Source organism: Cervus canadensis, chromosome 28 (assembly GCF_019320065.1).
Source record: "Cervus canadensis isolate Bull #8, Minnesota chromosome 28, ASM1932006v1, whole genome shotgun sequence".
Classification (NCBI taxonomy): domain Eukaryota; kingdom Metazoa; phylum Chordata; class Mammalia; order Artiodactyla; family Cervidae; genus Cervus; species Cervus canadensis.
In genome coordinates this window covers 14,779,786-14,794,109 of record NC_057413.1, presented here as the reverse complement: position 1 = coordinate 14,794,109, position 14,324 = coordinate 14,779,786, and the positions used below count along the sequence as shown (strand labels likewise).

At 38.9% G+C, this 14,324-nt stretch overlaps 1 protein-coding gene across 6 annotated transcripts in view; it reads right to left on the bottom strand.

Moving 5' to 3' along the window:
- CDKAL1 (CDK5 regulatory subunit associated protein 1 like 1) overlaps positions 1-14,324 on the bottom strand; it is a 579,481-nt gene that overhangs the window by 100,417 nt on the left and 464,740 nt on the right. For all 6 annotated transcript variants that reach the window (XM_043449766.1, XM_043449768.1, XM_043449770.1 and 3 more), the window contains one exon: positions 10,508-10,570. In XM_043449766.1, coding sequence (XP_043305701.1) covers positions 10,508-10,570 — 63 coding nt within the window. The remainder of the gene's footprint in view (positions 1-10,507; positions 10,571-14,324) is intronic.

The following is a 14,324-nucleotide window of genomic DNA, read 5'->3' as shown; positions in this document are numbered from 1 at the left end:
CACATATCCTTCATATTATATATAGGGGAGGTTTTAAACTCATTTTTTAGTTCATTCTCTCTGGGATATTCTTTTCCATCTTTCTATCTCAATTTGCCAAAATGTAAAGTGTAATAACATACAACTGGGGTTGCCAAATAAAAACAAAACATCCACTTACATGTGAATTTCAAATGAACGAATAAATTTTTAGTACAAGTAAACTCCAAATATTGCATGAGACTTACTTATACTAAAAAAAAAAAAAAGAAAAGAAAAAGAAACAAACAAACAACAACAACTTGTTGTTTATCTGAAGTTCAAGTGTAACAGGCATCCTCTGTTTTCATTTGCTAACTGGCAACCTGACATGTTGCAAGGACTGATGCTGAAGTTGAAACTCCAGTATTTTGGTCATCTGATGCAAACAGCTGACTCACTGGAAAAGTCCCTGATGCTGGGAAAGATTGAGGGCAGGAGGAGAAGAGGGCGCCAGAGGATGAGATGGCTGGACAGCATCACCAAAGCAAAGGACATGAACTCGGGCAAACTTCAGGAGGTGGTGGGGGACAGAGAGGCCTGGCGTGCTGCAGTTCATGGGGTCAGAAAGGGTCAGATGTGACTGGGCGACTGAACGATGATGACAACCCAACATGCAACAGGCCTAATGCGTCAAGTGGAGGGCTGGCTAAGTATGTTGTTGGGCAAGGCTGGTAAGGGATAGTGCCCGCTGGTGGTCAGACACAGAGAAAAAGGCTGGGGCAGGGTGTGGATCGGGACAGAAAGAGGCTGGTGATACATCTTAGCTGCACGCAGAGGCTGACGGTAGAAGACCAGCCTGGGGGGTGACGGGTGGGGCAGAGGGAGGCCAGCAGCTCCGGGCTGGCCGGTACACGCACACACGCTGATGCAGGTCCTCTCCCCTCCTCTGCCGATTTCCTCCTCACGCTAGTCAATTTCACAGAGGCAGCACATAACAACGACAGTGGAAAACGAGATACCCTTAGACTTGATAAATAATTTAGAATATAGTAACTGCCACTTCTATGGAGATTTTATTTTTTTACTTGAGATATGATTGAAACACATTATGTTAGTTTCAGGTGTACAACATAACGATTCACTTTTTGTATATACTGCAAAATGATCAGAGTGGGTCCAGTTAACATATGTCCCCATACATGTAAGATGTTTTGCTTTTAATGAGAACTTTAAAGATTTACTCTTTTGGCGGTTTTCAGATACACACTACAAAATTATTCACTCTAGTTGCCATACTGTACTTTGCATCTCCATGGACTATTTATGTTATAATCAAAAGTCCTATATTTTGACTCCCTTTATTCATTTCTCCCACCTACCACCACCACCTGCCTCCGGAAATCATCAATCTATTTTTTTGTTTGTTTTTTAATCTATGAGTTTATTTTGCTTTGTTTTAGATTTCACATTTAAGTGAGATCAGGCAGTATTTGTCTTTCTCTGCCTGACTTATTTCACTTAGAATAATGCCCTCAAGGTCCACTAGCAAGACTTCTTTTTATGGCTAAATAATATTCCATTGTGTGTGTGTATGTATACACACACACTTGTTTTCCTTATCTATTCATCCATCCATGAACACTCAGGTTGTTTTCATGTCTTGACTATTGTAAAGAAGGCTGCAATGAACAATGCAGTGTATATCTCTTGTAGAGTTAGTGTTCTTGTTTCCTTTGAATACATAACCAAAAGTAGACCTGTTGGATGACTTGGCAGTTCTGTTTTTGATTTTCTGAGGAATCACCATACTGTTTTCCACAGTGGCTGCACCAAGTGACAATAGTGTGCAAGGATGCTTTTTCTCCACGTCCTCACCAACACTTATGTCCTGACTTTTTGATAATGGCCATTCTAACAGTGTGAGTTAATATCTCACTGTGGTTTTGATTTGCATTTCCCTGATGATTAGTGATGGATGATTAGTGATAAGGGCTTCCCTTATGGCTCAGCTGGTAAAGAATCTGCCTGCAATGTAGGAGACCCCGGTTCGATTCCTGGGTTGGGAAGATCCGCTGGAGAAGGGATAGGCTACCCCTCTCCAGTATTCTTGGGCTTCCCTTGTGGCTCAGCTGGTAAAGAATCCATCTGCAATGCCGGAGACCCTGGTTAGATCCCTGGGTTGGGAAGATCCCCTGCAGAAGGGATAGGCTACCCACTCCAGTATTCTGGCTGAGAGAATTCCATGGACTATATAGTCCATGGGCTCCCAAAGAGTTGAACACGACTGAGAGACTTTCACTTTGATTCCTCTGACTCTGATGATCAGTGATGCTGAGCATCTTTGCAGGTGTTTGTCAGCCATCTGTATACCTTCTTCTGTAAAATGTCTATTCAGATTCTCTGCCCATTTTTTAATTGAACTGTTTGTGAGTTACTTTGCTACTAAGTTGTATCAGTTCTTTATATATTTCAGAAGTTAATCTCTCATGAGATATAAGATTTGCAAATATCTTCTTCCATTTGGTAGGTTGCCTTTTCATTTTGTTGATGGTTTCCTTTGCTGTGCAGAAGCTTTTTAGCTTGATGTAGTCCCACTTGTTTATTTTTGCTTCTGTTGCCTTTTAGACTTTCTTTTGATTACTTTTTATCAATACTTTTACATTGAATGCTAGCAAAATATTTGATCAAGAACTTTGTTTCTCCTTATTCCTGATATTTCCTGGGAGCAGCTGGGCAAAGAGGTGTGAGGTAAGAGAGCATGCTATTAAATAAAACATTCTTAAATGAGGACCTGGGGAACTTTCTGACTTCTAATTTAGAGCCCCAGCTGCCTATAAAAGAAGTCAGAAATGCAGCGGGGGTCCTGATAAATGAAACAGGTTTCCAACCTGTCTTGCTGCCATTTTCCCATCTCCATGTGACTTCAGTTGATTCCCTCCTCAACTTTCTCTGGGCTCGAGGCTTATAGGCTGGCTTGCCCTATTTCTCTGGCTTGGATATCTCCTGCTGTCTTGGCCCTAAACACTCCAACCTTTAGCTGAAACTTGTACCATACCCATCCTCACAGATGGGAGCTGAGAGGAGAGCAAGGTGAACAGGCTCTGCAAACAGAGTGCCCAACAGTGCTTAATAGTCATCTGTTAGTCTCTGATGGTAGAAGCCCTGATGTCCAGCTTACATTAAGTTTCCCTTGCCCCAGGCTGATGGTGGATTTATCAGACTGGGGAAGAGTGAGGTGAAGGCGGTAGTTCTCAGCATGTTTGTCTGCTCTACTGTCTGCTTTATGGGGAAGCAGTCTATGGAAGCCCTGATGCTTCTCCCCTGGACTATTTCTGTCCTCTCTTCTTATTCCTTCTCCTACCTCTGTGTCTACATAGAGTTTGCTTATTTAGATTTAGATTTGCAGGTGGAGGGTAAGAAGGCCCATTTTGACCTAGAACTTGAGTTGCGCTCATCAATCCACCTTTATTAGAACCTCTTAATCTGCAGATCTGCAGTGGCTTGTGGCGCAGGGATGCTAAGCGTGGACTCTGGAGCTAAACTGTCCTGTCACTTACTAGCTGCGTGACCTTGAGAAGTTTCTTAACCTATGTCTCAGTTCCATCATCTGTAAAACAAGGGATACTGCTGAGTTGGCCAGAAAATTTCTTAGCGTTTTCAGTAAGATGGTACAGAAAGCCCTGAATGAACTTTTTGGCCAATCCAATAACAGTACTGATAGAGTTGGTATGAAGATTAAACGTGTATATGCAAAGCTCTGAGACTAGTACCAGTTACATGGCGTGTGCTTTAAGTAATGTAATGATGATGATGATGATGATAATCCAATCAGATTCCAGTCTCCTTGCCAATCCTCAGAGAAACTGCCAGAGCAGAATTTCTGACATATATGGGTCCCTGGATATAGCATTTTAACACACCACTAAAATCTTCGTTATTTACATAAACTTCCATACAACCTATCCCTGAAGTTACAGTAATAAATCAATGTGTTAAAAAAAAAAAGTTTAATTTTTAGAACAATGCCATGTTAGAAGGAAAAGAGAAAAATACAATGGTACAATATCAAAGTTAGGCTCCAGGAAACATGACCTGTTATTCAACTTGAATCACAAGCTGAGAAAAGCTAAAAATAAAGAAAATGCTTTTGGATCAGGTTGGCATGGATCAGGAAGCAAAATGGTGTCTAGAGATACCTATTCTTGAAGCCAGAAATAACAGAACTATATCTGCCTCTTTGGTAACAATCACATGGTTACCTTGAGCAGGAAGCACAAATTTTACACCAAAAGAGCTCTTTAGAATGTCCATTATTTTGAGACTGAGTTACTCATACGACTATAGTGTAGAGTTCCTGAGGCCAATGAAATGAGTTTAATATTTACTGAAGTGCTCACTTCCCTGTGTTCCAAGGCCATAACCTGAGCATGGTTTTAGTATGCTCTATGCTTTTTAGTCTACTAAAACTAAAACTATGGTTTTAGTATGACATGTGACAAATGTAACAATAAGGGAACTTAATCAGACGTTTATCCAATTGTTCCTGCTATTTAGCAACATCCCCCAAATTACTTTTTAAACAACTTTTAGTCTTTGCCAAAGATGGGGACTAGAGTTAAGTGCACAAATGGCTTTGCCCAATCTGCTGCAGAGAACCGTTTTAAGCATGGCATAAACATGGCAAATCAATAACTTGTCTCTTCCTCTGCATGTGCCATGAAAATCTGGCTATCAAAAAGTGCTGGATCCATTAAGAACTGAAGTTGCTATTTCCAGACAGCAGATAGCTCAAAGCCCAACAGGGCCAGCAGGCAATAATCCAAACTCACGTCTCCTTCTCTAAATGTACAACCCAAGGCACTCTGATGCCACTTCACTCCAAGAACAGGGCACGATGAAGCTTTGACAGCTCTGTAGCTGCCTCCGGATTGAGTCAACTGGCTGTGACTCTTCAAACATAAAGAACTGGATAAAGTAACTTCTATCTTAAATTACTAGACAGATGTGATTAATGGAAAAATGTAAATCAGTAGATGATTTTCTGAAATGCAACTGTTCCTTTGGCTTAAGTTGTGATACGTGGATTTATGAAACTTGATGCCATAGAGATTGACTAGTCTCTTAAGGGAAGAAAGGACGGTATATAACCAAAGACTTCTTTCTCCCAAGACTTCTGAAATAGATTGGGCTTCTGCCCAAATGAAGCTGCAGAAAATGTAATTTTACACTTTCTGTTACATAGTTCATTATACACTAGTAGGTATGAATTCCAAGAAGTATTTGTGTTCACAACAGTTCTTAAGGTAATCTTAGGAAATGTGGATAAGGGAAATACATGTCAATTATTTTCGTATATTTAATACTGCAGGTAAAGATGCACTGTCCTGGACTTCCCTGGTAGCCCAGAGGTTGAGAATCAGCCTATCATGCAGGGCACGTGGGTTCAATTCCTGGTCCTGGATTCCACATGCCTCAGGGCAATGCTACAATTACTCAGCCCGCGCGCCTAGAGCCCGTGCTCTGCAACAAGAGAAGAAACCACACTGGGAAGCCCATGCACCATAAATAGAGAGAGTAGCCCCACTCACTGCAACTAGAGAAAGTCTGTGCACAGTAATGAAGACCCAGTGCCGCCCACAGTAATGAAGAAATTTAAAAAAATGCATTGTACTGATTCACTACTTACAAGTATTCACTCAAGTTATGCCTAGAATAAGCTTTAGGATAAAAATATAATGATTCTCAAAGGCTTTAATGAATTTAGAGTATCTAATTAAATAAATAAATAATTGGGGGGAAGACAGATTCTACCGTTCTCCCCTCTTATGCTCTCATACGTTTTCTGTCCCACCTGGTTAATTTCTTTACCCAATTACCAATACGTGTTCAACCACTCTTTGACTATTTCTCATTTATTAAACCACTCTCTATAGTAATACATACTTCATTTATCCAACGTGATTAACAACCAGCTCTTCCTAAGAGAGTTTTCAGGATAAAGACAATTTATTCTTAAAAGATCAATGTTTGCAAAAATAGATTATACACATCTCTACTATTTTTTAAAGAAAATATCTGTTTCCTGAGGTAATTTAGGTCCAATTATTTTACTCTGGGACTACAAAAAAATGTATTATAGGGATATTTGGATTCATGTTAAGTGGCCTTGGGCAGCTGCACGTTTAGAATCCCTCTGTTAATGACTTAGAGCTTTTACAGCCGACCTTGTCCATGCATTCATTTTGCATGCTGCCACTTCTTAATGGAGCTCTGACTTCTTGAAGCAATAACCACCCTCTTTTTAACTGCTGCTAGAGTTGACTGTGGTTTGGGAAATCAGGCATCTATGTTTGTTAGAACTTTTTTTTTTTTAAAGTGGACCGTTTGTGAATGGAGAACTGAAGAACAAATGAGGCAGGGAGAGAGAGAATTAGATGATTGTGACAGTCTGGACCTAGGCTGGCTTACTTTCAGGTTCTGGGTTGTGTTTTTGACAGCTAAGATCACTACACAAAAGACCTCCAGTTGAGTGATTTTCTGTCTATTCATATGCTAACTTCTCAAGTGTATTCAATTCACAGGCAGCTGTTTTTTGGACACACATGAGTCTGTTTACAGTTCAAGCGATACATGTCCATGTTTGTAGAAAAAAATCATTAAAACAACCTGGTCACCAAAAGACAAAGAAAAGTTTACTTCACCAACACAAGTATGTTTCTACTCATGTGTGTCCACTGATTTATGTAGAAAATTATTCAAACAACAACAGTCACTAAAAGAAAATGAGAAGCCCACTTCACAAAATACAGAAACTGTAACCATGACAATCTGTTAAAAAGACTCACTTTTAATGGTCGAGTATATATTAATTCATATAAATTATCTATGTTTAGGAAGTACTGAATTTTGCAGATGTAAAAACCACTACAGACCTAAACAGAATTGTGAACCTTTTCCTTTCCAAGTATGCTCATATTTTATAGTAGCATTTTACGATAGCAAATTATAAACATCTGTGTTTAGCTGATAAACCTAGACTTCCCCCAACACGTAATTCTGATAATATGTAACAAGAAAGAAAAGAAGGCAATAGGAAAGAGGGAGACATCTTATATATGCATGGCAATATTTTCTTCAGGTCAGAGACAAAAAGCATATGCGAATCTGCATAGCTTTAATAACAACGTTCTCATGATAACCTATTCCACTTATCTGTGACTTATCCAAAGGAAAAATGCAACTCCAGGCTGGCTGTCCTTGGCCTGGGAGACCTTTGGTCCTATAAGCTTGTGGTTAGCTGTGATGTGGTTTCAGAAATTCCAAGCTCTGTTTATTATGTGTTTATTAAAACAACAGAGGAAAGAATATAACGTACAAAACACAATTGGATTACCTGCAGCTACTGGATTTCCTTTACCAATCCCTTTTAACTAGGAGAGAGAAATGAGACTTAGGGTTTGGTCAAGCCTTTCTGTGTATGTTTACGAGAATTCCTAAAAGCAATTTTTAAAAAAGATGAACATAGGACTAGAGATAACAATCCAAAGCGAAATTTTTTCAGGCTCCAGCAAAATTTGACTTAGAATATAAAAAAAACAAATCGAATATTTTCCTCAAGACTCATTCTGAGTGCTCATTTTGCCCTAAGCTCTATTTGCTTTTTGCAACAGCACTTACAGAAAACCAAGTGACCACTTACAACCTAAACAATGGCTTTCAAGTCTGATTAAGAAACGCACCTGGCTTCACTCAAATAACAAATTTGTTTAACCTGGTGACTTTCCTGTGTCTGGGGTCAGGCAGGCGCAGTCTGGGTTTGGTGGAGAAAAGGAGAGCAAACATAAGTGACTCACTGAGAACAAAATGGTGGGACTGACTCCCCTTTGTCATTACAACTCTTTTTAACAGTTTCTTGGAGGCAAGACTATCATTTAAGTGACCCACTATAATTTGGGATGAACCCCCAGAAAATTATGCCAACTTTAGAACAGGATTTGCATTTCTGAGTTTACTCAGCATTATGAACCTTCTGAAATGCTAAGTATTCCTTCTTTGGTACAAATTTACTTGATGTAAAAGGGAAAAATGAACAATTTAAAAAATCTAGCTAGAGAAGAACAGAATACCATAATACTCACTCCTAGGAGTAGACCATAGTGGGCTTTTTTTTTTTTTTTAAACTTCTGGCATCATTTTTACTATGGAAAATTTCAATCATATAAAAAAAATACACAAACTAGAAGGATGAACTCCCACAAACCAATAATTTAGTTTTGATAATCATCAACACAAGGCCAACCTTATTTTTACTGTGCCCTACTCACGTCCCCCTTTTAATTCTTTTTTAAAGCAAATCCCAGACAGCCTATATTTTATTTTATATAAGCTTTCATTTACGACATATGTATATATTTAACCTGAAAGATCTTTCCAGAAAGCTCACTGAGCGTGAGATGTTTAAATCAATTTTAACCACATCTTACAAAACATTTTACACTAAAATCTATCTGCCTAGAAAACTAATTTGAATATAATTGGGTAATTAAAAAGACAAGGTAACTCAAATCACAATCTTCTATTATTTTATTTATGGAGAAAAAAGGAACATTCTAATATTGAGAAAACAGTGCACCTCACTCAATGCCCATGATTCAAGAGACATGGTTAAAACTAAAATGGTTAAACTTGCCTGGAAGGAGTTTAGAAAAACATGAGGAGGTGAGTAAGGGGAAGGAGAAATTTTCCTAGAAAATTTCCCCCTTTTTACTGCACATATAGAATAAAACAGAATGCCATCAGGCTAAACCTTGGGTGCTTCAAAAATCACTCATCAAGCCTTCCAGCTACTTAACAGTAATTTATGACTGACCTTAAAGCAAAGATCAAAGGGAACTCCATCTAGCATTTATGTTCAATTCCTCACTGCCTGATGACTAATTTGTAGAGGAATGAAGTCTTCACAGAGGAAGCCAAAATCATCTGAGGTGACTTTGATACAACGCCACAAAGGATATGAAGAGGAAGCCAGGAGAAGCTGTGAGTGGCTAAGCTCCATTAAGAGTTCTAATAAAAGAATAATGGAATTTCCCCTAACAGTGAATTCAAAAAATGTCAGAAGTGGGCAAAATTAGACAAGTCAGGCAAAACCTCTGGTTTGTCACAGTCTATTGCTGCTGCTGCCGTTAAATGTTAACTTCAGCCACTGTTGCATTTATGTTAATTAAATGACACTGTCTAAAAAAAAAAAAAAGGCAACTTTCCCATCGGAAATCTGGCCAATCTCATTCTTCTGGCTGTTGTGTTACTTATCAGTCTGCACCTTCCGCCTGCATTGTCAGACACTCCTGGCTTGCTCAAGTTCTTTCCAACAAATTGCTATTCTGCAGTGATCGATTTCACTTGAAAAATTTAACTTGAAATGATAAATGTTTAGTCTTGTACATCACTGTGGTCACATGGAATACAAACATCTCTCTTAGATTTTTGATGCTTAAGTTAACTGGTCACTATAGAAAAACCAGGAGCTATTAAAATTCTTTCAACTTCTATGAACAACTGGCACATTTTTCCTCCTGAATCCAGACATCTCTGTATTCTCAAATGAAGAAAGTAGTTTTCACACTCCTTATTTTGGCTAGTTAAAAAATCCCTACCACATGTCTCTTTGTAAATTCATAGATAAAGATTTAAGTTTATATTAGCATTTCAACCATGCAAATGTTTTGTTTGCTTTTGAAATCACGTCAAATTAACAGATTTATCAGAACCTTACAAGATATAGAAGATTTGAACAAGTCTCAGGATATTTTCATATATTTCCCCACGAAGATGTGGTATTGCGCATTTTCTTTAAAATGTCAGTGGGCTTTTTTTTTTTTTTTTTTTTAAGGATTTATGTTTTACAAATATATAGTGAAATATGTGTCAGTGAGAAGAGGCTTAAGAATTCTTCAAAGACAGGGCGTGGAGAGTGTGGGGTATAAATGCAACAAGACTGGCTGTGGATCTGTGAGGTTGCTGGATGGATGGAGGGCCAAGGTCATTAACCATGTGGTCTTCGGTACAGCAAAGCTCTCGGGAGTGAATATTTCAGTTATAATTCTAGGCACTGCTTTCTGTTAGAGGTTTTGTTTTTTTTTTTTTTTTAAGAAATATAACTTTCTGTCAGGACCAGTGGTGAACCGAGAGTTGGCAGATAATATTTCAACTATCTTCATCAATTCAAAAGCCAAGTTCATTTACTACACTGTTTGGAAAGGAAAAAACCCACTAATCGAAAAACACGCCCAAATCTGTCTTTTCACAGTCTTTGAGGATTCAGTGACAATATGTAACCAGATTTTAATGTGAATACAGAAGAATATTTTAGTTCAGAAATACAAATTTTCTCTCTTCTTTACAAGAGATACAGAGTTAAAAATTAAAACGAAATATAAATGTAATTGGTAGAAATGTACTTCAAAATCACTGTGTACTGGTGAATGTTGTGCTCTATGTTCAGAAGGACTTATATTACCCAATTACACTAATAACATGCTTCTCTTACCTTGTGATCATATGGGTTGTATGAATGAAATATCCGAGAAAGCTCCTTTGTTCTTTGCTTTTTCTGTGGGAGAAAACACAAACCTTTGAGTTGACAGGTGGCAAAAATACACACACGTGTGTATATATCTAAATGTAGATCTCTAGCTCTCTCCCTCTATCTACTTTATGACATTATTTTGAGATTTTTCCTTTGCGCAGGCTGAGGACCTACACAGTTAATTTGGGATGAATGGATACAAGCAGAAACCAAGGCCACTTGATGGTCATGTGGATCACTGTCACAGACCAGCCAGGCAATCTCTTTCTGGAAAGTTTCATAATTACAACTCTACTTATTACAAATGCATAATTCAGACACTAAAATGAAAAAAACAAAACTATGAGAAGAAAGAAAATACATTTAGAACACTTTCAATTTCACAGCAACACCAACTTCTGTTACTCTGAGTTGGGCATGAGTGAGTCTTCCCTGGAGGCTCAGTGGCAAAAGAATCTGCCTGCAATGCGGAAGCTGAAGGAGACAAAGGTTGGAGCCCTGGATTGAGAAGATCCCCTGGAGAAGGGAAGAGCAACCCACTCCAGTATTCTTGCCTGGAGAAGACCACGGACAGAGAAGCCTGGTGGGCTAGAGTCCACAGGGTCACAAAGAGTCGGACACAACTCAAGTGACTTAGCATGCGTGCACGCATACATATATATGACTGCTATAGATATAATGGTGTCTCACACACAGTGGGCCCTCAATAAATATTTGCTGAACTAATGAATAAACGAATATACCTGAGATAAACAGGCACATACCAACTGTATCAGTAATGACAACATGTGACTCTCATACACAGTTACGAGAAGAAAAGCCCCCTTCCCTTCTCATGATGTTTTCTTCATTACAAGAAGCATCTCCATACTCCTTACTCCCAGCATCTGTGATAATGAAGGGTGCTGTTCTCTTAGGAGAGGTGACTGTAACAATCAGCTTGTTTACTTTTGTTTTACTGATTGTTTTGTTTACTAATTGTTTAATCAACGTGTTAACCCACTGTGATCTGTCCACCTTCCCATAACCACTGTGAGAAATTTTGTGGATGGTTCCAGACCTTCTGTGCATGTATTTTCACACACAACTGATAACTTTTACTTTCAAAGAAAAAGGATCATTCTGTACACATTCTTCTGAAATTTACTTTTTTCCCACTTCACTATTTATCCTTGCCAAACTTAAGTGCCTGTATATCCAGCACTGTGATCCCTTAAGAGTTCTAAAATCCAAAAACTCCTGAAATCTGAACTTTCTTCCTGCAATGCATTTCAATTTATAAATATAATGATAATCTTTGCACAAACATCTAGGCCAGCTTGTGAGTGTGTGTTTTTTAAAAGGATAAATTATGGAAGTCCAGTTGCAGGATCAAGGAGTAGGCATGTTTATTACCTTGATAGGAACAGCCAGGCAGACCCCTCCTCCAGAGAGTAGACCAACTTTCCTCTCACCAAGAGTGAATGAGAAAAGGGATTATGGATTAGGTTGGAAATTCTTAATTTCTCTTTGCCGTTTAAAGGTTAGAACATTGATAAATTTAGAGAAAAGACATTTTAAACAACAGGTATTAAACACCATCCCAGCTGTGGATTATAGAATGCATTCATTTCTTGTATTTAGATTTTGTGTATCACAGAGTTAGCCCATTTCAGTTCAGTTCAGTTCAGTTGCTCAGTCGTGTCCGACTCTGTGACCCCATGGACTACAGCATACCAGGCTTCCTTGTCCAGCACCAACTCCCAGAGCTTGCTCAAACTCATGTCCATTGAGTCGGTGATGCCATCCAACCATCTCATCTACAGCATTTTAAAATTCTGTCATGAGAGTGGCCAGTCTGTCCTTAAGACTACCCGCATCTGGCTTCTGGGTCTACTCTGATGTTGTTGATCCTTGCCTGGTAGCCATATTTCGTGGGGAAGGATTTCCTTCCTTTAAACTCCAGTCTCCTCCTGAGCACATACATTGCACCTCCCCAGGGTGAAATCCACGTAGATCTCCAGCATAGGTCCTGCGTGACCTTTGGCATCTACCTGGTTGAAGAGTCAGAGCTAGTATCAATGAGGTCCTTGTGTTAGAGTCATTTGTACACACTCACGGGTTTCGTACAGGTTAGTTCTTTACTTCGGAACTGTCTTTGGAGCCCAATTCAAGTAAGCAGTCCTTCAAATCACTTGGCCTGTTTCCACATTCTGACACTCACTAGCAGACATCCCTTCCTGCAGCTCAGCCAAAATTCCCACTTCCCCTGCCCACCTGCTGACCACCTGGCTGCCCAGTAGCCTAACTCCATTTCTCTGGAGAGCAGAGATGTATGTTTAACTGTATGGAAACAGTTTCATGGCTCTCCAAGCCCTCGCATCTGTTCTGAACAGGTCACCTGCCCGCCAGAGTTTTCATTAGCTTCTAATTTTCTCTTTCCTTTCCATACACCCACTTAGCTGGTTTAACAGTTTTTGGCTTATACTTCAATCAGAAGAGAAATGACGGATATTAACACTTCCTTTGGTAGGAGACAATATAAAACACTGGGGAATTTTCTTTTTTTTAAAAAGGAAATTATGCTAGAGAAGATAAAATAGGCGGCATATCAGTATTCAGCTTAGGAGGTGTCCCCAGGACTGATCAGTCCAAAAATGGTAAAGCTACCAGTTTGAGTCAGCAAGTGGATAAGAGATAGGCAGAGGTAGTTTGGTGTGGCCTTTTTATGTGGGTTTGGATTTTATATCTTTATTTTGATGCTAAAACCTAAATATACCTTCTATTATTTGGGGAACAAAGTAGGGTATAAATAAATAGCAAATAACACTATTCAGATTAAACCCCAAAAGAAGACAGTGAAGAAAGAATGCCCTTTTGTCTGACAACAAATTTACTATATACAACTACAGTGAAGTCTTGGCTGTGACTATGGAAGGTTATATATTATTAGTCTAGTTAACTGAATACCACTGCTGTTTTCCCAGTGAGGTCAGAGTCATGTAGCCCAGAGCTGCATCTTCTGGGATCTAGAATAGGGGTTGACAAATGATGGCCCCTGGGTCAATTCAGCCTATTGTCTGTTTCTGCAAATAAAATTTTAATGAAACACAGTCACACTCACTTGCTTATGTATTACCTATGGCTGCCTTCACACGATAACAGCAGAATTTGAGTGGTTACAACAGAGACTCTATAGCTCATAAATGCTGAAGTATTTACTCTCTGACCCTTTAGAAAAAAGTTACAGAAACAGCCATCTCTGATCTATTCATAGAATCTCTATCTTTGACCATGTCCATTTCTGGCAACAGTCCCATGACCCCAAACCAAATGAACAACTACTTGCCTAGCAAAATTCCTTGTTCCTTTTGCTCACTGAATGAAGACAGTTCAAGAATCAATCATAACCTATACCCTGACATATCGGGATGAACATATCAAGGAAAATATCAATCAGATGTTTTTTCAGAATTGTGCATTCTGAGCATTCTACATTCAGACAGAGAATGTTACAATTGTTTTTCAGAGCATGCTTAAATAGATATAGTGCTTTTGGAGCTTTCTGTACCCACATTATAGCTGTTGGTGACAGAAACTTTGAGAAGAGACCCTTTACTAAGTTCTAGCACTGAAGTCAAGTAGAAGGTTTTGCGGACAAGTAACTAAAGTAAGCCAGTTGCTAGTGAGCCAGTTTCTCACATGCAGACCGTGTTAACAATACGAAGCTACAAGACCTGTTACACCTTGCTATCAGCAGTTTTAACTGAAACTAAAAGCTGAGCCAAAAATGGAATAA